The sequence below is a fragment of the Zea mays genome, chromosome 2 (genome assembly GCF_902167145.1).
Source record: "Zea mays cultivar B73 chromosome 2, Zm-B73-REFERENCE-NAM-5.0, whole genome shotgun sequence".
NCBI classification, from domain to species: Eukaryota; Viridiplantae; Streptophyta; class Magnoliopsida; order Poales; family Poaceae; genus Zea; species Zea mays.
Window position 1 is genome coordinate 59,926,095 of NC_050097.1, and position 23,387 is coordinate 59,949,481.

The following is a 23,387-nucleotide window of genomic DNA, read 5'->3' on the forward strand; positions in this document are numbered from 1 at the left end:
TAGCACAAACCCTAGACGGGTAGTCTAACAGTTCCAATTGTACTTCGTGGTGCCAATTGGATGTCTCTACCATGTGAAGTTCATCATTTTAGTGCACCAACGAACTAGTGGTCTATCTTTTTAGTTGGCAGACGGTAATGCTGGCGCGCGACTGGTGAGTGGTAACTGTTGGCTACTTGATTTTGACTAAATGCATGGTTATACCAACAGAGTAGCATGCTTATGTTGGAGGTTAGTTTTATGTTCCTATAAACTACTGCTTGCGTTGCCAGTTTGCCAGTCTCATGGAGCTAGCTTCAATGGGCACCTGCACAAGCAAGCGTATTACTTAAGCAGCATACATATCCTTGCCATTTGTGCAGCTGTTTAAGAGCCTATCTCGAATGAGCATTTAGCGGAGCCTTCTGAATTGTCAAGCCTGACGATTGCCCCTGTTCCATTGCTTTGTCGCTGGGCTATTTGATATTTTCGCACTGCATGCGCTTAGACAACCTACACTACATGATCTAGCTATCCCTGCAGAGATCAGCACTCGCTCAGGCATGCAATGCAATTTTTCCATTAGCCAGCATTAGCTAAAACTAGGCGCAGACGTCCTTGACACGCATCCAGAAGACCGGTAATAATGCATGATAACTACAAACTTATATATATAGCTGGTGCCTAGAACTAATTAATTAAGCCGCGCGCGTCAGTTTGCGACCGCCTTCTTTGGCTTGGGCGACGCCGCCGGCTTCTCGTGCGCCCCTGCAGGAGCGGCGGCATTGAGGTCCGGGATCGTTGGCGCGTGGTTGCCTGCCGCTGCCGCCGCCGCCGCCGTTCTGGCGACGCGCTGCTTGAGCTCGGTGAGCAAGGCCTTGTTCTCCTGGTTGAGCAGCAGAGCCTTGTTGCGCAGCCGCTCGTTCTCCTTCATGATGAAGCAGTTGTGCAGGTACAGCTTCGCGTTCAGCCTGTCCATATCGTCCTTCGTCGCCCTTGTTGCCTGCCAGCCACGCAGCAACCGGTAACGAGAAACGAAGTTAGGTACAGTACAGTGTAGAACGGTTGGTGCTTTCTTCCTTCCCCAAGCGGCGTTCTACTTCTACGTACTAGGATGAGCTAGTCCCATTTGCCGCACATAGATCCATCCATGATCGTGCATGCAATGCAATGCAAGAAACCGAGAGGCATCGCCATGCAAAAAGTGACGACGAGACGAGACACTGAGAGTCTGAGAGCATCACCTGGTTGGAAGCCGCTCGATCGCTGCCCCGGTCACTCGAGGGCCTTGCTTTGCTGGTGGGGGCGGCAGCAGAGAGCTTGTGATGAGCTTGTGCTGGATTTTGACACATCCCCTAGGTGGGTGCGTGCTGGGGGCTTATTTATAGGCGCCATCTCGATCTCGATCTCGCTCGCCTCGCTGACGCGCGGACCAGTGCGGACTGGCACTGCCATGGCACGTCGCACGTACGAGGGGGCTACTCTGCCACTCATGACCCCCCATCCGGCCATCCTTCGGACTTGCTTGTGCAGAGGGACAGAGGGGATGCTATGATGCTTGCTTGGTCCAATGATCCTGTAAGGACGGAGTGCGGGGACGCGACGTACGGAGGCGAGAGGCCGGCCGGGGCGACGTAAAAGGGTATATTTGGGACATGTTCACCACTTAAACCAGATTTAGAATTTGTTGTACAGCAGCACCACTAATAAATGCACTAACAGATCTATGAAGAATAAAGTCCTGTTTGGAACATCTATAGCGAATAGTTATCTAGCTAACAGAAAATTGTTAGCCGGATTGAGTCGGCTATATAATAAAATAATAATAGCCAAGATTTTTTTTTATCTTTTAGAGCGGGGTAAAAACCCCCACCTGATATATTGAGCTCTAGGAAAACACCCTAGAGTGAGATACAGAGGGGGTTACAACGACCTCATTTGAAGGAAACGAGGTAACCTTTTACTTACACAATAGTGTGGCAAACCACATATTACAAAAAATACGGATGCAAGCACAATGCAGCATGATCTTGAGAAACATGAGGGGAACAAGAAAGCAGATATAGCACGAACGGGCTTGACGCAAGCCGAACAGTAACAACCGGTTCCTAAGAACCTGACCATCAAACAATGTACTTGTCGGCTAACCCAAACTAGAGTAAACCACATCACCCGTCGTAGCAACGCCGCACATTTGTCTCCCTCCGTTGCGCGCAACAAGGGGATGAATCCTTGAAGGGATGAGGGATTGTCCAACTGAGTGGGGACTAAGAGTGGGGGAGCACGCCAATCCAAGCTTGCTGAAGAACAATCATCCCCCTTGAAGTTGATGATGAGACCTCACAGACAGCACATCCAAGCATCACAGACCGCCCACCAACGCCCTTAAAGGGGAGGAATCCTCTAAGGAGGGGGACAAGATCATAGGACCGCCTGGCATAAGATTGATGTCACCACCAACAGGAGACAGGTGACGGAGCAGAGGTGTCAATGGAGACACAACCAAGAGCCACTGCCATTACCGACCACAGGCCAAGGCAACAAAGGAGGAGTAGGCAAAGTAGCCATCAATAGAGCAAATATGAAAGTGTGAAGGTAGAGCACCTTCCCGCGCACTGGGCGCGACGCTTCTCGCTGCACAAGAATCACCTTTGCACGAACAGATGACCTTTTGGAGACGCCACTGCATGAGCGTCCACAGACGGCAAACACAGGCACCCCCAGCTTCGCCTCCAACGAGGTGACTAACACAGAAGCACCACCATAGCCGGAGCTGACAGAAAGCCAGGCAAGGCTTTCGCCCTAACCAACGTGGTCGTTGCGGCATGGCCACCCGACCCCTATGACATAGGGTCAGCGCATAGGGCTAGGTGGCACGAGGGAAAGGAATCATGATAAGGAGGCCAAGGAACCACTCAATCACAGAGACCTTGCCGAAGGTCAAGGGGATAGAAATATCGATGGCAGAGATGGAAAACGGGGACAAAATGGCAAGAAGCACACGAGGCAGAGGAGGAACCCGGGAGCTGGGCAGCATAAGGGGATGGGGGAAGGACGACGGTGAAAGGATAGCAAGCCAAGATTGTGGAGCCGCACCAGCACGCACAGCCTTGCCATGAGATAAGTAGGTCTAGCGAAGCGAACGACAACGGAGGTGGGTGGCCTCGCCATCCGAACAGCGCAGCGACACCAAGATGTCACGAAGAACGAGTGGAGGGAGAAGCGTCAGACCACAACAACCGTCGAAGGTTGGGGTACGGTGGAGTGCAGGGTGAGCGTCGCTGAGCAGGGAGAGCGCCTCAAGAACGTGGGGCGGGATACCTGTCACATCCGAATTTAAGGGCAAACCTGGGCACGAATCAAATGTGTGCTATGATCAAGTCTCACACATCTGATGACTCATGGTACAGAAACGAATGTCACATCTTTACTATATAATAGGAGTGTTGGGGACTTGTTCTCAAATGCTATGAATTAAGAACAAGGCAACATAAAATGTTAGATGTTAACGTCCTTCGTCCTACAAAATATTATTTCCCTTAGAATATAATAGTCTTCAGACGAAGGTCACGAAGGACATACCTTCATAATTGCAGTATATGTTAATAAGAGAAAAAGCATGCGAAATATAAGAGACAACATAAACAATCATGTAGCATCATCAATTCATTCTCATTATCTTATCATAGAAAGATAGAAACAATATTGAATTACAAATGTACCTTCGGCTTGATAGAAGATAAAAGTACAAGCGTGACGCAAAAATAAGTACAAGTCAGCGTGAACAGTACGGGGATACTGTTTATCTATTTATAAGCACAGGACGCAGCCTGTGAGAAATTACATTCATGCCCTTTATATTTACTATTGACTTATAGACAAATCTATGAGGACTAGATAGCCTTTTCCCCTTTAAGTCGATTCCTTTTTCCGTTATTAGCCAAAGCTCCCTTGCGCATAGCTTCAGCGCTGGTTGAATCCTTCGTTTCAATCCTGCATTCCATGCCATATATGCTTTTAACCCGAAACCGAAGGTACCTGTCCATATGTCATACTTGGAAGACATTGTTAAATATGTTTTTGAGGACCTTTAGAGGACAAAGGCCCCAACAGTAGCCCCTCGCAGTATTAATTTGTTTAAAATAACGAATTTAGACTGCGACATATACGAAGGCCTTAAGCCGAAGGTCCAAAAAACACCTTCCCTTTGCTAGAATAGCAACAGCCAATGACGGACGGGGCCCCTCCATTTTGGAGCATGCTGAGCGTATAAATAAGGACTCACGCAAGCCACATTTGATACGCTGCTTGTGCCATTTGCTTTATTTTCTCAATTTCATAGCTCTTGCTCACTAACACTTGCTAGTTTTCAAGCTTTCTGAGCTTCGGTTAAAAAGACGCATTTTCGTCATTTCTAAAGGAGAAATGTCTCAAGACAAGAAGGCTGCTGCTGAGACGAGCTGACTGAAGAGGAGAAGCTTTTTGAGGAGAAGAAGGTTGTGAATCCTTACATTGCTGGATTTATCGAATCAATGACAAAAACAAATACAGAGAAGATTACTAAGGAAATTCTAGAGGGCTTGTCTGAAGATACTGGTGACAGTGATAATTATGATGCTGAAAGCGGGGGAGAAGATTCTGAGGATCGGCTTTGGAGGCCGAGTCAAACAATTTTTGGGAAATCAACAATTAAACAGAGTCATCTTGACAATATGAGAGGAAGGTACTTTCAGGATATGTCTATTGTGAGAGCTGATGGAGACAACAACGTCCCTGCCCCCGAGGAAGATGGAGTTGTGATTTACCGAAGTTTCTTCAAAGCTGGGCTTCGGTTCCCACTGAGCAGGTTTGTAGTTGAAGTGCTGAAAATATATCAGATTTACCTTCATCAGATAACCCCCGAAGCTATTATTAGAATGGGGATTTTTGTCTGGGTTGTAAGAAGCCAAGGGCTGAAGCCAAGCGCGAAATGTTTTTGCAGTATGCATGAACTTGTATATGAGATGAAGGCCATGGGCAAAGAACAATATCATAACAATTTTGGCTGTTATGGATTTATCGCTCGCCCCAACGCAAGCCACCCGGTGCCAACATTCCGGAAAAGGTGGCCCGGAGCTTGGATGGAGGAATGGTTTTACGTGAAGAATGATTTTAAGGCAAGAGAAGATATCAAGGAAGTCATTATGCGCCCCATTTGGTCTTGCTTCGGCCTCCGAAGGCCGAAGGTTGAAATTGATGATGCTGCGGAAGCTTGTCAGAAGGCATTTGGTACTGTCTGCTTCTTCATTGGTACAAGAGATTTAATTTAAGAGCATATAGCATTCAGAGTATGGCCGCTTGTAGAGAACTGGGAAATGCCAAAGGAGACTGTTACCAAGTCTAGCGAAGGTGACCTGGTCCGGCTAAAGTATACATTCAGATATGGGGATAAGTTTGATGAACCAAACGACGATTGGTTGAAATGTATCGAAGCTACAAGTGATGAACTGCTTGGATCATATTCCAAGGCAGAAGATAATGCATTATCCACAGCCTTCGGAGGCCGGGGAAAGAAGAGATTGAATAGAGTTTTTGATGCCATTGGCTTTGTTTACCCCGACTACCGCTATCCGCTGCGAGGACAGGGAAAGAAGAGAAAAGCTGCTACTTTGGCCACCCCAGACGAGCCTGTGCCGAAGGGCAAAAAGTTAAAGGTTCTTACCCACCGGCCGTGCTATATTGAACCGGTCGTGTTGCCTGAGTTTGGCGAAGGGACTTCCTCGGCTGCCAAAACAAAAGGAATTGTTTCTCCTATGCAAAGGACTGAAGAACCGGCTATAATGCCGAAAGCGCCTACAGTCAAGGTAGTTGAAACGAAGGTTGATAAGGCTGAAAAGCCAGAAACTGAAAAAATAACGAAGATACCAGAGGTTTTGAGCCCTCCAGTAAAGGTGATTGTACCGAAGGTACAAACGGGTTCTATTGTGACTCCTAAAAGGAGAAGGATGGTAAATGTATTAGATGTGTTGGAAACAACCGACTCCACAAGTCCCGCTCCCATAGGAAAGGTTGCTGAAGTTGACAAAACGCAACCCAATACTGATACTAAGCAAATAGAAGCTGAAGCTACAATAACCCAGGCTGAAACCGAAGCAGGGCCCACAATGCCTGTTGAGATGAAGCCTGCCACAACGAAGCAGAGGGCCGAAGGAATAACTCCAGATAGTAATATAGCGTTTGAGAAAAGTGCGACCAAAGAAGCCGAATCCCTTGCTCTCGAAGCACTCTCCGAAGATTTTCATTATATCATTCAACATGCTTCGGGAAAAAGATTATCCAAAGAAGAAATTTTTTAAGCCAAACACTATGCCCGGGAACTGAAGTACCCGAAGGGGGCCTTAGTGTTTAATGGTACGGACGAAGATGATTTCCTGTACTGCCTCCCGGACAACAAAGAATTATCTGTCTGTCGGGAGATGGCCAAAAGTATGGGTTTTCCGAAGCTCGAAGCTGGCCTCTGTGCCATGACGAAGGACGATCTCGCAGATAGTCTTGCATACAATAGTCTGAAGGTACAAAAGTTGTGAATTTTGAAGCTTATGGACTCTGGAATGGAGTCTTTTTATTCTTATGTTAATCCTTTATTCTGTCTTGCAGGGCTTAATACTTAGCAACGCACTAAGAGCGCAAAAGAATGCTGAAGATGAGAGTTGCACTATAGCTCTCAACAACCTTCGATCAGAGGTTATCAAACTGAGAAACGAAGCTACGGAAAAAGACAAGATTCTACTTTCATTGGTGGATAAAGTAAAGGAAGATGAGTCTAGCTTCAAAACTCAATCGGAGGCCCAAAAAATTGAGATTGAAGACCTTCGGAAACAGTTGGCCAAATCCAAAGAAAAATGTGGTCTTGCAGAGGCCAACCGAGATATTAGTGAGTACTAGAAAAACTATTTAGAAAAAACAGTTAAAGAACTTCGCGCATCCAAAGAAAGATGCTTCGAAAAATCCATGGGCTGCGTGGAGAAGATAAAGGCTAGCTTTGCCAACGTGGGCGCCTATTCCAACGAAGATAACTTTATACGAGGTGACCCTAAGGGTGTTATTGAATGGATAAGCGGAGAGGCCGAAGCTTTTGAAGAAATCTTAAGTGATCGAGGGGATGTATGTGCATTTTCTGGTGCACGTGGGATTTCAGCTATCTTAGAGAATGCGGGGTGTAATCACATCAAAACCCTGGCCCAGACTGAGGCTGCCTTCTCCACGGACGTCATGAAGGACCCTTCAGCTGAAGCAACCTTAATGGGTGGAAAATTTTATAATGATGTGTGGGAGAATGGTGGCCGAGAAATGGCTCATGAAATTATGAAGAAAAGTGAAAAAGACATCCATGGGGCCCGAGCTGAAGCAAAACGAGCTGAAGAAGCTGTTGAGCGTGAAAACGCATAGGTATTGTTTCGCGACATCTAACTTTGGCATTTGTTTTTGTGGCTTCGGACTGATTAAATTTTTTTACTGTAGCTGAATTATCTCCGCCACCGGAGCCGTTTGATCCCCTGGCCGACCCAGAAACAAAGGAAGCACTGGAAATTATTAATATAGCCGAATCTGTTGTTGACGAAGTCGTTAACAAATTGCTTAACGAAGTTGAGGAGAAGGTTCTGAAGGAGGACTAGTAGTTATTGTAAAAACATTTTTAGGCGATCAATGTAACAATTGCTGGACTAAGTCTGTAATATTTGATGTGTATAGTTTTGAACCTAATATGTAAACTATTTTGCAATTTACTTCTTTGCGATGCATGAAACTTTTATATACATACCATTTTTTAGCCTTCGGCGAAAAAACACCTTTCCTTCTTTTCATGCTTCGTAAAGAAGAATATCTATGCTTTGTAAGAATATCCATGCTTCATAAGAACAACCAAGCTTCGTAAAATCATCAATGCTTCACAAACAAGGGATCCCTTCTTTCGCATTAGAGCTGATGAAGCTGTATTTCTCAGCTTTGTGCCTTAGCACCCTTTCATTTTTATAAAGCATTCTCCGAAGATCGTCTTCGTATTCAATTCGTGTCATTGGTGCGATATGATGTATGATGTGATGCTATGCGGGATGATATGATGATATGATGCAAAGAATGATGCTAGTGCCGAAGACACACACCCACACACTCACGCTGAAACACACAATCTCTGCGTCCCCTTAGGAACGATCAAAATCTCTTTGTCGTTTATTTTTCGGCTTCACCGCTTATTTTTCGGTGTAAGTTCTGCATCCCCTTAGGAACGTCTTTTGAACTTCTTCGCCTTCTATTTCGGCGGTATCACCGTTGACTTTTCGGTGTAAGTTCTGCATTCCCTTAGGAACGTCTTTTGAACTTCTTCGCCTTATATTTCGGCGGTATTTGACTCTGCATTCCCTTTGGAACGACTTTTGAGCAGAAAACTTACACTGCGCTCCCTTAGGAATGACTTTTTGTAGCTTCAGCAAAACTTACGCTGCGCTCCTTTAGGAACGACTTTTTGTGGCTTCTACAATTTTTTAGCTCTGCATTCCCTTAGGAATGACTTTTGAGCTTCGTAAGTCTGTGAAGAAGGTATATTTCATTCTGACGGGAGCGAAGCTATTACAAGAAATTAAAACTAGATTTACATTGATTGTTCCTTATTAAAAAAACAAAATGACAATGAACGTAAAAATGTTTCAGAGGTAGAATATCTCTCAATAGATGTGCTTTGATTCTGGCACAGTACTGTTGACTGTGCGAGCTTCGGATTCCTCCTTAAATTCCCGTTGCTGTTGAGAGTGCTGGAGCCCTTCTGGCTGCTGGCTTCGGGAATAGGTCGGTTGTAGTGGTGGTGGGGGCGGGAGTTGTGGCCAGGAAGCCTGTGAATGGCTAGTCGAAGCAACAGAAGCTGCAGGATGATTGCTCACATACTCTGGTATGTAAGGAGAGTGACACGAAGCAGTGTGCAAGACCTGCTTCGGCTGATTCTGCCGATCTTCGGCTTCTTCTATATCCTTTTGCTTCTGAATGATGACGTGGCACATTCTTGTAGTATGGCCCTTGTCCTCACCACAGAATAAGCAGTAGATCTTTCTAGGCTGATCCCCAAATCTTCCTCCGGAGCCCCTGGCGCCTCTGCCCCTTGGAGCTGGTGGCCTAAAAGAGCATTGTTGTTGCCCCGAAGATTGTGAGGTGTATTGTGACCACTGAGACTGACTTCCTTTGTCGTCACTCTGAGTGGAGTTATGGATTGACCTAACGTGCCTCGGATGGATTCTTCCTCCTAAGCCCCTGGTCATTTCCGAGAATCTGTAAGCTTCCTCCCTTCTTTGGCGAAAATCATTGTCAGCTCGGATGTACTCATCCATCTTCTGAAGCAGTTTCTCCAAAGTTTGTGGGGGCTTCCTGGCGAAGTATTGAGCAGTAGGCCCTGGCCTAAGACCCTTGATCATGGCCTCAATGACAATTTCATTGGGCACTGTAAGCGCTTGTGCTCTCAGTCGCAAGAACCTTCGTACATATGCCTGAAGGTATTCTTCGTGGTCTTGCGTGCATTGGAACAGAGCCTGAGCTGTGACTGGCTTTGTTTGAAAACCTTGGAAACTGGAAACCAGCATGTCCTTAAGCTTCTACCACGACGAGATAGTCTCTAGCCGAAGAGAAGAATACCATGTTTGGGCTACATTCCGGACTGCCATGACGAAGGATTTCGCCATGACTGCAGTATTGCCCCCATACGAAGATATAGTTGCTTCGTAGCTCATCAGAAACTGCTTTGGATCTGAGTGCCCATCATACATGGGAAGCTGAGGTGGCTTGTATGATTGGGGCCATGGGGTAGCCTGCAGTTCTGCTGCCAAGTGAGAAGCGTCATCAAAAGTAAAGGCATCATGATTAAAATCATCATACCATCCATCTTCGTTGAATAAGCCTTCTTGACGAAGCTCCCTGTTTTGGGGCCTTTGATCTTGTTCATCTTGAGCAAGACGACGCACTTCTTCAGTGGCTTCGTCGATCTTCCTTTGAAGATCAGCCAGTCGCGCCATCTTCTCCTTCTTTCTTTGTACTTGCTGATGGATGATCTCCATGTCCCTGATCTCTTGGTCCAACTCCTCCTCCTGGAGTGTTGGAATGGTGGCCTTCCTTTTCTGGCTCCGAGCTTCTCGGAGAGAAAGAGTTTCCTGGTTTGGGTCGAGTGGCTGCAGTGCAGCAGCCCCTGTCGCTGAAGCTTTCTTCGGCGGCATGACGAAGGTCAGTGCTTGCCGAAGGTGATCGAAACGGGTTCACCGGATGTGGGCACCAATGTTGGGGACTTGTTCTCAAATGCTATGAATTAAGAACAAGGCAACATAAAATGTTAGATGTTAACGTCCTTCGTCCTACGAAACATTATTTCCCTTAGGATATAATGGTCTTCAAACGAAGGTCACGAAGGACATACCTTCATGATTGCAGTATATGTTAATAAGAGAAAAAGCATGCGAAATATAAGAGACAACTTAAACAATCATGTAGCATCATCAATTCATTCTCATTATCTTATCATAGAAACATAGAAACAATATTGAATTACAAATGTACCTTCGATTTGATAGAAGATAAAAGTACAAGTGTGACGCAAAAGCAAGTACAAGTCAGCGTGAACAGTACGGGGATACTGTTCATCTATTTATAGGCACATGGCGCAGCCTGTGAGAAATTACATTCATGCCCTTTATATTTACTATTGACTTATAGACAAATCTATGAGGACTAGATAGTCTTTTCCCCTTTAAGTCGGTTCCTTTTTCCGCTATTAGCCGAAGCTCCCTTGCGCATAGCTTCGGCGCTGGTTGAATCCTTCGTTCCAATCCTACTTTTAATGTCGTATATGCTTTTAACCCGAAACCGAAGTTACCTGTTCCTATGTCATACTTGGAAGACATTGTTAAATTATGTTTTTTAGAACCTTCGGAGGACGAAGGCCCCCAACAAGGAGTTCTGTACAAAATAGCTAAATAATTACATCATACGTAGATGACGATCCAGCAACCATAGTTGATTGGGAGACAACGACCTAGACCTCTCACGAACTCATCGCGACAACCATCATGCTCCTCATCTTGTGGTACCTGTTATTAACCTGAGGGATATGAGTACAGCAAGGGTGAGCTCACATACGTTCATCGCTCAACAAGTTGTGGGGAATAATGTCCATGAGCTCACTTACGGTGGAGGCTCATGTGAAATGTAAGGCTTACCAAAGAAGATGGTTAAAGTTGAGCATTACTTTTAAAGTTGGTCAAAGTTTTATTACTAAGTGTAAGTATATACCAACCCAATTAAATAAGAGATCACAATTAATAATAAAACCCACAATGCAATGCAAACGACCGATTAAGTTTAATTCCATAAATTAATCATGTGAGTGTCCGTACCACTCATGACCGTGAGCATGACTGATATACCAGTTTTACACTCTGTAGAGGTTGCGCATCTTTACCCACAAGTCGTGTAACTCATTTGCTAAGGAATCGCGACTTTCCATTCATCTCTACCGAGAAGACGAGGTAGGGTAGCACTACGAGGCCTTTTTAAAGTTCCACTAGTTCCAGAAAACCCGCTACACGGATTCAGGAAGAAGGAAGCATAGTAATCCCTCGTCCAAAAAGCTTTACAAACAGTTCGACCTGAGAATCTCCCTATACTCTGCAGCGACGCCTCCCCGCTTGCCCCTTTCGGGTAAGGTAATCTCTCCCTAGCTTTCCTAATTACTTGGTCAATGGCGTCTCATTCCACCCTTGTGGTAGCACTGTTTTTCCGGGTGGTTCTCCATGTTCCAATTAATACAATAATCTTATCATGGACAATAATTAAATCAACAGTATTAATAGAACATGATCATATATAACATTAATTCCCAAAACCAGGTAGAGCAACAACAAGTCTACACAATAGTTCACTTGTTTGCAAGATGTGTGATAAACAAAACTAGGAAAACCTATTAGATCCTATCAAATTTTGAGTAAAGCTAGTAAAGCTATAGAGTCCAAACAGGATCTAATAAGAAATGAAATGCTCCCGCACAAAAGAGAGAGAAAAAGCAAGAACCGGTATTCTGTGATGAGTAATAGTAGTGGGTAATATTCATGACTTCATTAAACTCGAGTCAGTGGAGTTACCTCGAAGACTGTTTTTACATAAAATGGAACTATTTTGATGAATATGAAGCTCCTAGAACAGTCCTAAAGAAATTGGAGGTGACTGAGATAGCTAAAATCCGTTCAGTTTCAAAATTAAATAGGAAGTAGATTTTGTCCCGTCGAATCTCTCTACAGTTTTCTTCTCCCAAAGTAGCCGTAAATGATGTCTAATCATGAGGCCGGGGTGTGTCTGGCGGGCCTCACGTGACGCTGGCCGTCCGCGTCTAGACTTCCCCTTGCTTGTGCTTGTGCGCGCCACCGCCCGCTGACTGCACGGCCTGCCGTGTCTCGCCGTTGCCGGGCCGGGACAGAACCGCACGTACAAAGAAATTATGGCCGGAGTTATGTTGGTAGCTTACCTTTCTTCTTTCTTTCTTTTTCCCTGCGACGATGCTAGCTAGTTTGCTTACTCATGGCGGCACGTCAGCACCTTATTAGCCACAGCGCATGGTCTCGGTCATGCATCCACACCACAGTACACAAGGCGGGTGATCTCAGACTGTCCGCAACCGTTCCCCCTAAATTTTTCCCCCTAAATGTTACTATGCAGCCACGTCAGCAAGATTCCATCCCCTATATTCACTCGTCCCACAACCGTTCCCCTTAAAGTTTCCCATATATATCCCTCTACTCATTAAATATACATTTTCATATAACTAACTTAACCAACTTCATTTTTGTTTTCATTTTAATTATTTGCACACGTCCGACATGTTGCGCTTGTATTCAAAAAATTAAAATTATAAATAATTATTTGTTTCATTTAAATTGCGCAAAATATATATAACATAATAATATTTTACATTAAATTCGTACTTGCATACTTTTGTGCTCAATTATGGTCTGTCATAAGTTTTCAAATATATTCGTACGCAATATATAAAACCACGTTTACGGTCAAAGCAAATTCGACTTGTCGTGCGTGGCAAGCCGCACTTGTCTTGCAACGAAAGCCACGCTTGGCTTTCAACGGAAGGCACTTGCTTCCCCCTGAAGCCACATTGCTCTCCCCTATATATATGCAATCCATCTCTTGACATATGCACCCACAAAGTCGAGTTGTTGAACAATTTAGCCATTTCACGGTATGTCTCACAGGCATAGGGATCATGATTCTGATTCGAGTGATAGTGAGGACGAAACACTTATGCTTGTCAATCTTCTTACCCTCAACATAGAGGCCAGACGCCATCACCGACGACGGTCCCGTTTACCTCGCCGCGTCATTCACAGGGATTATTTTGCTGGAGAAAATCTTATCCACCATCACTACTTCGGCCCGAACCCAGTGTATCCACCCCACGTCTTTCGTAGAAGGTACGCACTACATGTTATTCGAATACGGTTTGATATTTGCATTTTATTTACTACTATCGTATGTTCATATATTAGGTTCCGCATGAGTAGGCCTCTCTTTCTCCGAATCTTGCAAGGACTTCAACAGCAGGATTCGTACTTTACACAACGGGTAGACGCAACTGGCATGCCAGGACTAGGTCCCCTCCAAAAAGTATGTGCGGCAATGCGGGTACTTGCATATGGGTTACCTTCTGATGCAGTAGACGAGTACATTCAAATTGGCGAGTCCACAGCTAGGGAATGCCTTCATCATTTTTGTCGAGGAATCATTGCATACTTTAGTGGGTGGTATCTACGAACTCCTAATGAAGCTGACATAACACGCATCATGCACCATAGCGAATCAAGGGGTTTCCCTGGAATGTTGGGTTCTATAGATTGCATGCATTGGGAATGGCGGAACTGTCCTACGGCATGGCGTGGTCAGTTTTGTGGCAGAAATGGTCGAGCGTCCATGATACTAGAAGCTGTAGCAACGTATGATCTTTGGATTTGGCATGCCAGGGACAAAAACGACGTCAACGTGCTGCACCGATCACCAGTATTCGACCCCATGACATTCGGTCGAATGCCACATGTCCATTATACAATTAATGGTAATGCTTATAACTTCGGTTATTACCTAGCTGATGGTATTTACCCCAACTGGCCAACATTTGTAAAAGCAATCAGGCACCCATATGAGCAAAAGAAAGTCTATTTCACACAAATGCAGGAAAGTTGTCGAAAGGATATTGAGCGTGCATTTGGAGTTCTTCAAGCACGGTGCGCGGTGCTGCGAGGTCCAGCGTATGGTTGGGATCGTAATCGTTTAACTGAGATAATCACAGCTTGCATCATCATGCACAACATGATTGTAGAAGACGAAGGGGCGTTTGCTGCTAATATTGATTTTGGAGAGAACACTTCAAGCATTGAACCATCGCAACTTATTGCAGAAGGAAGGGCGGAATGGGTCATAAACCACTTCGATCTTCGTCGCCAAGAACGATCGTGCTCCCTCCAAAATGATATTGTCAAGCATTTGTGGGCTCGACGTGGAAGCATGTAAACATGTCTATTCGTTGCTACGTATTTTCAAGTTAAATTTACTATGTGTAATGTGCATTGTCATGTCCTACTTATCGGTATTCAAATAAAGTTCCGGAACATTCGACAACTTTCCTGCATCTGTAAACATTAACATTCATAACTACTACGGAGCCATGTAAACAAAAACATTGCAAACGAGTTTGACACATCACTTCCGGTTCCAAGCAGAGCATTACATTCGAACTATAATCAAACATGGTCGCAGCACGCAACAATTATTTTTGGACCTCCAATACCATGACAAACAAATTTATCAAACTTTAATCAAACATGTTCACAGCACGCACAAATAATTATTTTGTATTACAACACGATACAACATAAGTGACAGCACAACTGTCCTTCACGACTTATGGTTCCAACAATAATATAATGGTCTCACAAACATATTTCAGGAAAACTTAAACAAATAATGCAAACCGGATTCGTGCACAACTTCAACTTCTGAGTCACCGAATATATCGTTTACTCAAAACTAAATATGAATTGTTGCAACTTTTTTTGTTCTTTCATCATAATCCAGACTTCGGGATCGACATCTTCTTCATTTGTTGACTCCAGCCTTTGCAATCTTTTTTTAGCCGAATCAAGTTCTTGAAGTTTCAATTCCCTTTGTCGTATGATTACCTTTTGTGCTTCCAATTCCAACCTCTTTTTCTCCATTTCCCTGTCTTCTTCTGAGCACTTCTCTTTCTTTTCACCCTTTTCTATGGACCTCTGAATTTGTTTTTCAGTTATTTCTTGCAAACGGCTAAGGTACTCTGGAGATGACGAAGATGCAGGTTTGTTTCTCTCTGATTTACTGTAATCACGACCACGCGGCCGTTTTCCTGTCAGACCAGCAGATGCACTATCAGTATCATTAGCATGAACAGATGTAGTACATGTAGAGCCAATTGGATTTGCATTCAATCCGCGGAACGATTGTCCACTACAAATGCTCTCCCATTTGGGTTCTCCCTTAAGTTGGTGCCAGCAATGCATGTACTGGAAAGGTTTGTTCTCCTCGTGTGCAAACAATGTTGCCGCCTTCGATGTCTATACAAATTTTGGTTTAATTTCAATAATGTGTGAACATGTATACTGTCATATGAACATGATTAAAAGTCTGTACAAAATGGGTTACCTTGTCGTCATCAGTTAAGCCACTTTGTTTCTCTCTTAGAACTCTTGCGTAGTAGCCAGAGAACTTACTAACATCTGCTCTAATCTTGTCTCATCTGCTGCTAAGGGCTCTGTTAACTCTACAAGGAAACTTCCCCCTCTGTTTGTTGTATCTTTTTTCAATTCGAGCCCAAAGCCCCTCCCTACGTTGGCCAGTGTGCACAACAGGGTCACTGCTTATTTGCAACCAGGTTGTGCAAAGGAGAAGATCTTTAGGTCCAGTAAAGTTTTGTTCCTTAGACTTCTTATGTTTCTGCACAGGAGGTGCATTCTTTTCTGGACTATTGATGTCATGAACACTGTGTTCAGCATCTGAGTCCAAGTTCACAGGTAATGAAGGTATAGTATTGGAACCCTGCAATGGTGTACTAGTATTGGAAGGTGGAATGGACTCAGGAAAAGGATTGACTTCAGCTGACCCAAGAGGATTCCTCACAAAGTTCAAGTAATGATTCCAATACATTGCTGATTGTGAGGCCGGAATCATGGTAGATTGGGAAGTACTATTTCCTGTCTGCATGGGCGCCCACATTGTTGTCGGACCTTGAGCAGGGTTTGGAAAATTGAGGTTTCCCATAAAGTTACAATCCATACCACTCTGCTGCATGTAACCCGTAGGCCATAAAGGGTGTGGAGGAGGAAACTGCTGGCCACTTGAGGCATTTGACATGGGCTGCGAAGAAGTGGCATTGTTTGCTGGGTCCATTCTAGTAATTGTGGAGATGGGACAAATTTAGTTATATGCTCTAAACTTATTGAAATGTACAGAAGCAGTTGAACAAATGAAGTACATAAGAAGCATTTAACTGACCACAGTTATAATAATAGGGTCCCATTCACGGTTTCAGTACGAAAGATGGACATAACAAATAGTACTGAACATAGTTCACACAGTACATAATTCCTTACATCATAGTTGCTACTTAATGTCACTGGGTACCACTTAGACTTAGACATACATGACATATGGTAGTTCAAAAGCATGTCATGTACCTTTCACTGGAATACATGTACCTAATACAGATTCCAGTTGCTATTACGGGTAGACCTATCCGAATCACTGAAGTACCATTCGTCACTGACGTCGGGGCAGTAGAACTCCTCTTCTTCAACAGAAGGATCAGTAACTGTTTGGAGGGGGTGACGGAGAGGGAGGTTCAACACTGATGTCATCCCACTCGTACTTAGCTATTTCTGGAAAGGCTTGGACTTTTGCCTCTAAGGCATCCTGCTGAAGCAACTCTAGTTTTTCTTTCATGGCAAACAATGTCCTAGCTAGGATCTCTTCATCATGCATGTGGTCTAATGCATGATCAACTAAACCCCCCAGGGATTTTGTGGCATCCTCGGCACAGTCTACAAGGACTTTCATCAAAGCCTTCATCTTATCTTCTGTCGAGGATGCCATGATCAAATGCGCTGCAAACATTTAATATATGAAGTAACATGTGCAAACCCTTAAAAAGCAGATGCATTCATGGAATGAATAAAGTTCCCACAAAATAGTGCCTACAAAATTGTATGCACCGGCATGGATTCATAAAAAAAGCAACACCATTACAAACTTGTAGCAAATATAAGGGAACTGTATGTAACAGAGCTTGCAAAGTAGTGAACATGCGCTAACATGTATATATCGTAATGATGAAGAAAGATAACAGGCAAATGTATCTTAAGGCATATGAAAAACATGTAAATGTCCATAATTTAGTGACGAAGTAAAATGAAGATGACATATGACTTGTACAGTTCGATGCATAAACCAAACAGACACATGAAAACAATAAATTTGTCAATAGCACTTAAATACTTGTTGGCAGGTACATGTTTTTGTACATAAAGCATGAACATTATTAACATATTTAAACGTAAGGGAAGTGTATGGCACTGAACTACAAAGGAAACTAGTACATGCAGATACAAATGATACAAGTATTGTTATGAGTGAAACACATGTTCAGTCTTCAACATTACATATGTTTGTCGGTCAAACACATGTTCAGGCAGACACATGATCAGGCAGATAATCATATTAAAAATTAAATGAACATGTCATGAATTGTACTGAACAATAAACAACATACATGTATTCCATGGAACCACAATGAATTGTGACATACTCAGGTTGTGAATGGAATGCCATATATTGGTGAACACTACAATGCTACGAAAGGGTCACATTCCTCAGAAACGCCAGAAATACAATTTGTTCAGTTAATTAATATCTGCTTCAGTCGAATGAACATCACTGGGAAAATGGAGTAGACTGGCATGGCTAAGGTTAGGCTACGAGATTGAAAACCTTGGTTGCATTGGCAACTACGGGTTCACTCATAAAATGTAGGGGTCGTCTGCATCTCCTAGGAACATGACGCCCAAATGAAGGGTTCCAAGTTGTTCGGAATGCGCGGAACTACTTAGTGTTGGTGTGCCATCCCATGTGGTGGTAGAGACAAAGGTTGTTCTTACGGGGGCTAAATCGGAGGATGAACAACGTAACAAGTTCACAGCTCAAACTACAAGTGCGGATCTGGTAAAATCGTATGGGGTGGGCAAAAAAACTTGGATTTTTTAACAAAACCAGTGCTGTTCTAAATCATTAGTGAATCAAGTATTCATTTGACGGGGTAGAAGATGCTAATACCTCAAGAAGGGAAGATCTCGCCCGCAACACGGCGAATCGAAGAAAAAAACAAGTGCTGTTCTAAATCAATCGTGAATCAAGTATTTATTTGACGCGGTTGAAGATGGTATTACCTCAAGAAGGGAAGATCTCGCCCGCAACACGCCGAATCGAAGCGTCTCCGTGTGGATCTGATGGAGCAGTCGATGGTCGGAGACGGAAGCCAACCAATCGGTCGCGAGGAACCTCGGCAGAAGCGGATTTGATCCCTCTTCGTCTTCGGTCGCCAACGGCACTGCGTGGTCACGAAGTCGACTTCGTCTTCTGCGCAACCGAGCGGGGCCGGGGCCAACTCCACCGACCGACGGGAGATCCGCCGCCGCGTCGCCGCGCAAAATCGCCCTTCCGCGGACGGGTCGAGGCGTAGCGAGGTGGAGCGAGAAGTTTCCGGTGTCTGGCACGGGCGGCTCCGTCCGCGCGAAGGAGGCGAGGGGGCGGCTACAGTCATCCCCTGCATCTGGCGTGAGAGAGAAGAGTGCGGCGAGGTAGGGGAGAGGGTAGCGCTCGCCGCTGCGGGAGAAAGGGGGCCACTGTAGCCGCTAAATGATGAACAGTAATAGGGTAGAGGAGGGGTACGGGAATGCGTTGCAGTTAGTCTCAAGAGCCGCCCCTCCCCCCCCCCCCCCCCCCCCCCCCTCCCCCTCGCCCACTATACTTGATCCTACTTTTACAGCCGCAAGGTAATAATAGTCTGCTAGAGCTTTTTTATTTAGTGGTTTGACACTGGTGGCCAAGCCGCCAGAATGAAGAATGGTTTAGCGAGCAAGAGATAGGTCAAGCTGGGTACGATACGACGAGGGGAAGGGGGGCTTCAAATGATGATGATGATGGGCCTCGGCCGGCCCAAGATTCGTAATGATGGCTCGCCTCCGGGTCCTCGCTCATCATCACGTGCCACACCTCTTCTTCTCCAAATTGTTGTTTTTTTCACTCTCTTTATCTACTACTACCATTTCTCTCTGTGTGTGTGTTTTTTTTGTACAGTACAAGGGGGGAGATGATTACCTTCGATTTACTGCGGCGGGCGATCATGATCTTCTCTCCCCAGCAATTGAATGCCTCACGATTGAAGGCCCCTTTCTTGACCACCTCTGTTTTTACTCCACGCCTCACGCCTGTTTATCTACAAAGATAAGTATCACTTGCTCTGTTCTTAGTACTCACTCGTCTCACTTCCATTCCATTCCCTGTGCCCAAAGGAAGATTAATAAGATACTAAGGGTTTAAAAGTTTATCTAGAAAGAAAAAAAGTATTGGACGCCCTGCATGCTAATGCAGAAGTTAATCACAGGTGCTAGAGACATCAACATACCAGCCAAATCAGAAAGAAAGTAAAAAAAAACTTGATTTCTGCTCTTTTTGAATTCCACGGTGCCCTTGGTTTCTATGTTCAGAAAATGGGAACTGTATGTATGTTCTGGCCTCTGCATCTTCAGCGCACTTGGCGTCTCTTTCGTTACCACTGCACGTCATCGTAAACGCAGGGTCGATGGTTTCAGTTTTGAAGCAATAAGGAGGGTGTGTTTAAATGCGCTAGAGATATTACTTAGCTGCTCAAATTAGCTAAAGACATCAGCTAATAATTCAACTATTATCTATTTTCAGCAAATTAGCTAATAGTTAACTAGCTATTTATTAGCTAGCTAATTCCGCTAGCGATTTTTTAAGTCATCTAATTGTTATCTTTATTTCATTCAAACACCCTCCCACCCAAACGGTAGCGAATGATCAAACCTGTGTTGTGTTGTGTGGATGTTGCAGTGTGTCCCATTAACTAGGGCTACCAACGCCTGACAGTCTTTTTCGGTGACATGGAGTGTATTGAGCCTAGTCCTGCATGCCATTGATGGTATCACTGAAAAGTGCACGTTAACTAGATTCTGAGTGCAGTTATGCCACAGATTGCAGTAGATACACCGGAGTACCAGACGATGCGGACGAGTGGAAATCTAGCCAAATCTTTTCGACGGAGCCAGGAAAACACTGAGGTACCGTTAATCCATACAAATTGGTTGATATTGAGTCGGTTTAAATTTATAACAAATTAAAAAAAATCTATGTCAATCTATTGCAATACACTACAATCCACATGAAATTAGAATAAATCGAACAAAGTATGATTGAACTCCCCCTACAGCACCCTAATACCAGACACACACACAGGTGCAATAACGATGGTCCATGGAGATGCACCTCTCTTGGCTTGATCCCAGGCATATCGGGCGGTGCTGGGCACGGAGACAGGCAATTGAAGGCACAGTGCAAGTGCACGGCCATGATGATAGCCAATTGAAAGCGAGGCCATCATTTGGATTTCCCCTTCTCGCGTGCCCTTTCCCCCACACCACACCACACACTCTCGGTCGACCGCCTTCGTTTCCGGCCCCTCGAGAGTTATTGCACGCACTCGAAACCCAACCATACCAAATACTCCCTCCATTCCTATATATATAAGACGTAACCAATTTTAATTCAAAGATTAAAAAGTATATTTAATTCTCTATATCAATATATCGATATACGTGTGTTTAAAAAAGTGTGTTTTATTTAGGATTAAAATAAAAAGTGGTTACGACTTATATTCCGGAGGCTGTGAGAGTATCCGCAAAGATCGGGGATCGGTCCCCCTGTTTGTTTTCGCCCAAGGAGGCCAAAGCGATGATGCGACAAGAAGAAGAAGCTGCGGTTCTGCCTGGTGCCCTGCCCTGCCCTGGTCATCCGGACCAGGACGGCCAAATAAATATTAGTACTGTAGTTAGACGCGTGATTTCTAGAAAGGCATGATGGAAGCAGGCAGGCAGGCAGACGGAGGGAGGGGGATGCGAATTGCATGTGCACAACCATGAACGGGGTTCGGCGATTCGAGTGGTTCAGGTTCAGGGCTAGTCAACCGGTGCGATTCGAGTGGCACGAGCTGCCGATGACGACGAGACATCACGGCAGCCCAGTCCCATCGTGCCAAAGCATACATACACACGCACACACGCCGGCCGGCCTCTGGCTCTCGTCCGCCTGGTCAAACAAAGACCGGCTCTCCGTGCAGTGCAGCAGCCTGCTGCATAGCATAGGGCATTATGCATGGCGGCCCATATCTTTGGCCCCTCGGCCGGCGTAGCGTAGCCCGTACGACCCTCCAGTCATTTGGTTGTCAGCAGAGACGGACTATAGATTGCGCGCTGGTGCAGACGTGCACGAGCCCTGCTCCTCATCAATTCATCATGCCTGCCCTCAACCCCTGCCGCACAGGCCCCCCCCGCCCCGGTCGTGCTCGTGCGTGGCGCTGGCGCTGGCGCCGCGGCAGTGGCCCTAGGAAGATGCTGATGCTACGGGGGCCTAGGTTCTGCGCTATGGCACGAGGGGATCGCAGGCAGGTACTAGCTAGCTAGCACTCGTCGTGTGTCGCATGCGTGACATAGAGGAGTAGCTGCCGTCTCACGGTCACGGGTCCGAATGGCGCCGAATCTGCTTTGCGCCAAGCGAGCGTGCACGCTTGCGCGCTCTGGGACGCGGACGTCGGGCCAGGTCGCGTTCCTCGCCCTGCCTATAAATTTCTCGCGGGGCCGGCTGGGTCTGGTCTGGGTGTCCAATGATTTCAAATCCGCCGCGCCGGGGCGTACCAATTCCCCCCAGGCCCCCACCCCACACGTGCCACGCGTCGCGCTCGCGCGGCTGTGTGTGGCCGTCGACCCATCCGTCTGTCTCACGGCGGACTCCGAGCTGCGCGTAGCAGGTGCAATGCAAGGCCCGACGTCGGATCGGAGTCGGGCATGCATGATGCGTCCCAGGAAAAACAAGCGAACCTGGCAAAAAGCGTCGTTCGTTTTGGTGGTGTGCGGATGATGGCGCGGTTTGAACGGTGGCGCGTGCCTGCCTGCCTGCCTGCAGTGTGCCCCGCGTGCCGCGTGCGTGGCTGTGCCTGTGTTCGCTGGCCCCCGTCTTTTGGATTGTATATCTGCCACCACTAATATTGTGTGGGCTCACGTTGGTGGAGCTGACTGTGCTTATGGGCTTTATTTGTGTGGGCTGTCGCTGGTATGCGCTGGGCCTGTTTACATATGTGTGCTGGGCCTTCAGTTGCGGTATGCATGGGCTTGTTGCTTCTGTTCATTGTATGTATGGCACTTATTATGTGCTTCTTCCCTTTGTTGTGCATGGATGATTTACTATAAAAAAAAAGACAGCAACAGCAATAGCAGTTCCAAGCTTTTGTACCCCGAACCAAATATGTATATAACAACAATAACGATAATAATAATAATAAACGGAGTTCTAATCCATCACTCAGTATAATGATAATAATAATCATAGTAATAGGAAGGCGCGTCAGCAGGTTAGAGACCTCAACTGCTGCAGGCCTGCAGTACTGCGCGGGCGGCCTTGGACTATTGCATGCGTGCTGGCCCCGGCCTGGGCGCTGCATGCCCGCGCGCACCACCTCCAACTCCTCGACGACGACGACGGCCTCCCGTTGCCGCCGCCGACGCCGTATGTGCCTACGCAGGTAGAGGAGGAATGCGAAGAGGCCGAGCAGCAGAGCGAGGCTGCGGACGAGACGGCGGCGGCGGCGGCGCCGGCGGTGGTCCCATCTCTTTCTTGGCCGCCCCTCCTGCGGTGACGGCAATGGCCGTGGCGGATGTTGGCGCGCGTCGGACGGTGGTGGTGCCTCCGGCCCGCACATCGTCTCGCTGCTCTTTGTTGGGCACTGTGCTGTTTGAATATGTTTATTAGGAGGGACTGAGGGAGGGTGGGAGCTGATTTCTTGCAGGATCGCGTGTGTCGCAGCTGTAAAGACGACTACGTGGTGCGTGCAGTGTTTTCTACTTTTCTTGCAGGCACAGTTAGGAATCGCGGTTCTTCAGGCCGGGAGTCCGGGCCTCCGATCCGGCCCATGAGCGTAGAGACACGAATCACCTTTTTCTCCCTTGAACGTAAAAGTTGTT

At 45.9% G+C, this 23,387-nt stretch overlaps 2 protein-coding genes across 2 annotated transcripts; one reads left to right on the plus strand and one right to left on the minus strand.

Moving 5' to 3' along the window:
• Positions 1–227: 227 nt before the first annotated feature.
• On the minus strand, positions 228–1,313 carry LOC100275911 (uncharacterized). Its single transcript, NM_001346606.1, has 2 exons — positions 1,224–1,313; positions 228–982 (listed from the first exon to the last, which is right to left on the minus strand). Exon 2 carries the CDS (start codon positions 956–958, stop codon positions 692–694), a length of 267 nt encoding a protein of 88 aa, NP_001333535.1. The 5' UTR covers positions 959–982; positions 1,224–1,313; the 3' UTR covers positions 228–691.
• Positions 1,314–13,195: 11,882 nt separating this feature from the next.
• LOC103648677 (protein ALP1-like) lies at positions 13,196–14,667 on the plus strand. Its single transcript, XM_008673101.3, has 2 exons — positions 13,196–13,466; positions 13,542–14,667. The coding sequence occupies exons 1-2, from the start codon at positions 13,237–13,239 to the stop codon at positions 14,557–14,559; spliced, it is 1,248 nt and encodes a 415-aa protein (XP_008671323.1). The 5' UTR covers positions 13,196–13,236; the 3' UTR covers positions 14,560–14,667.
• Positions 14,668–23,387: the final 8,720 nt, after the last annotated feature.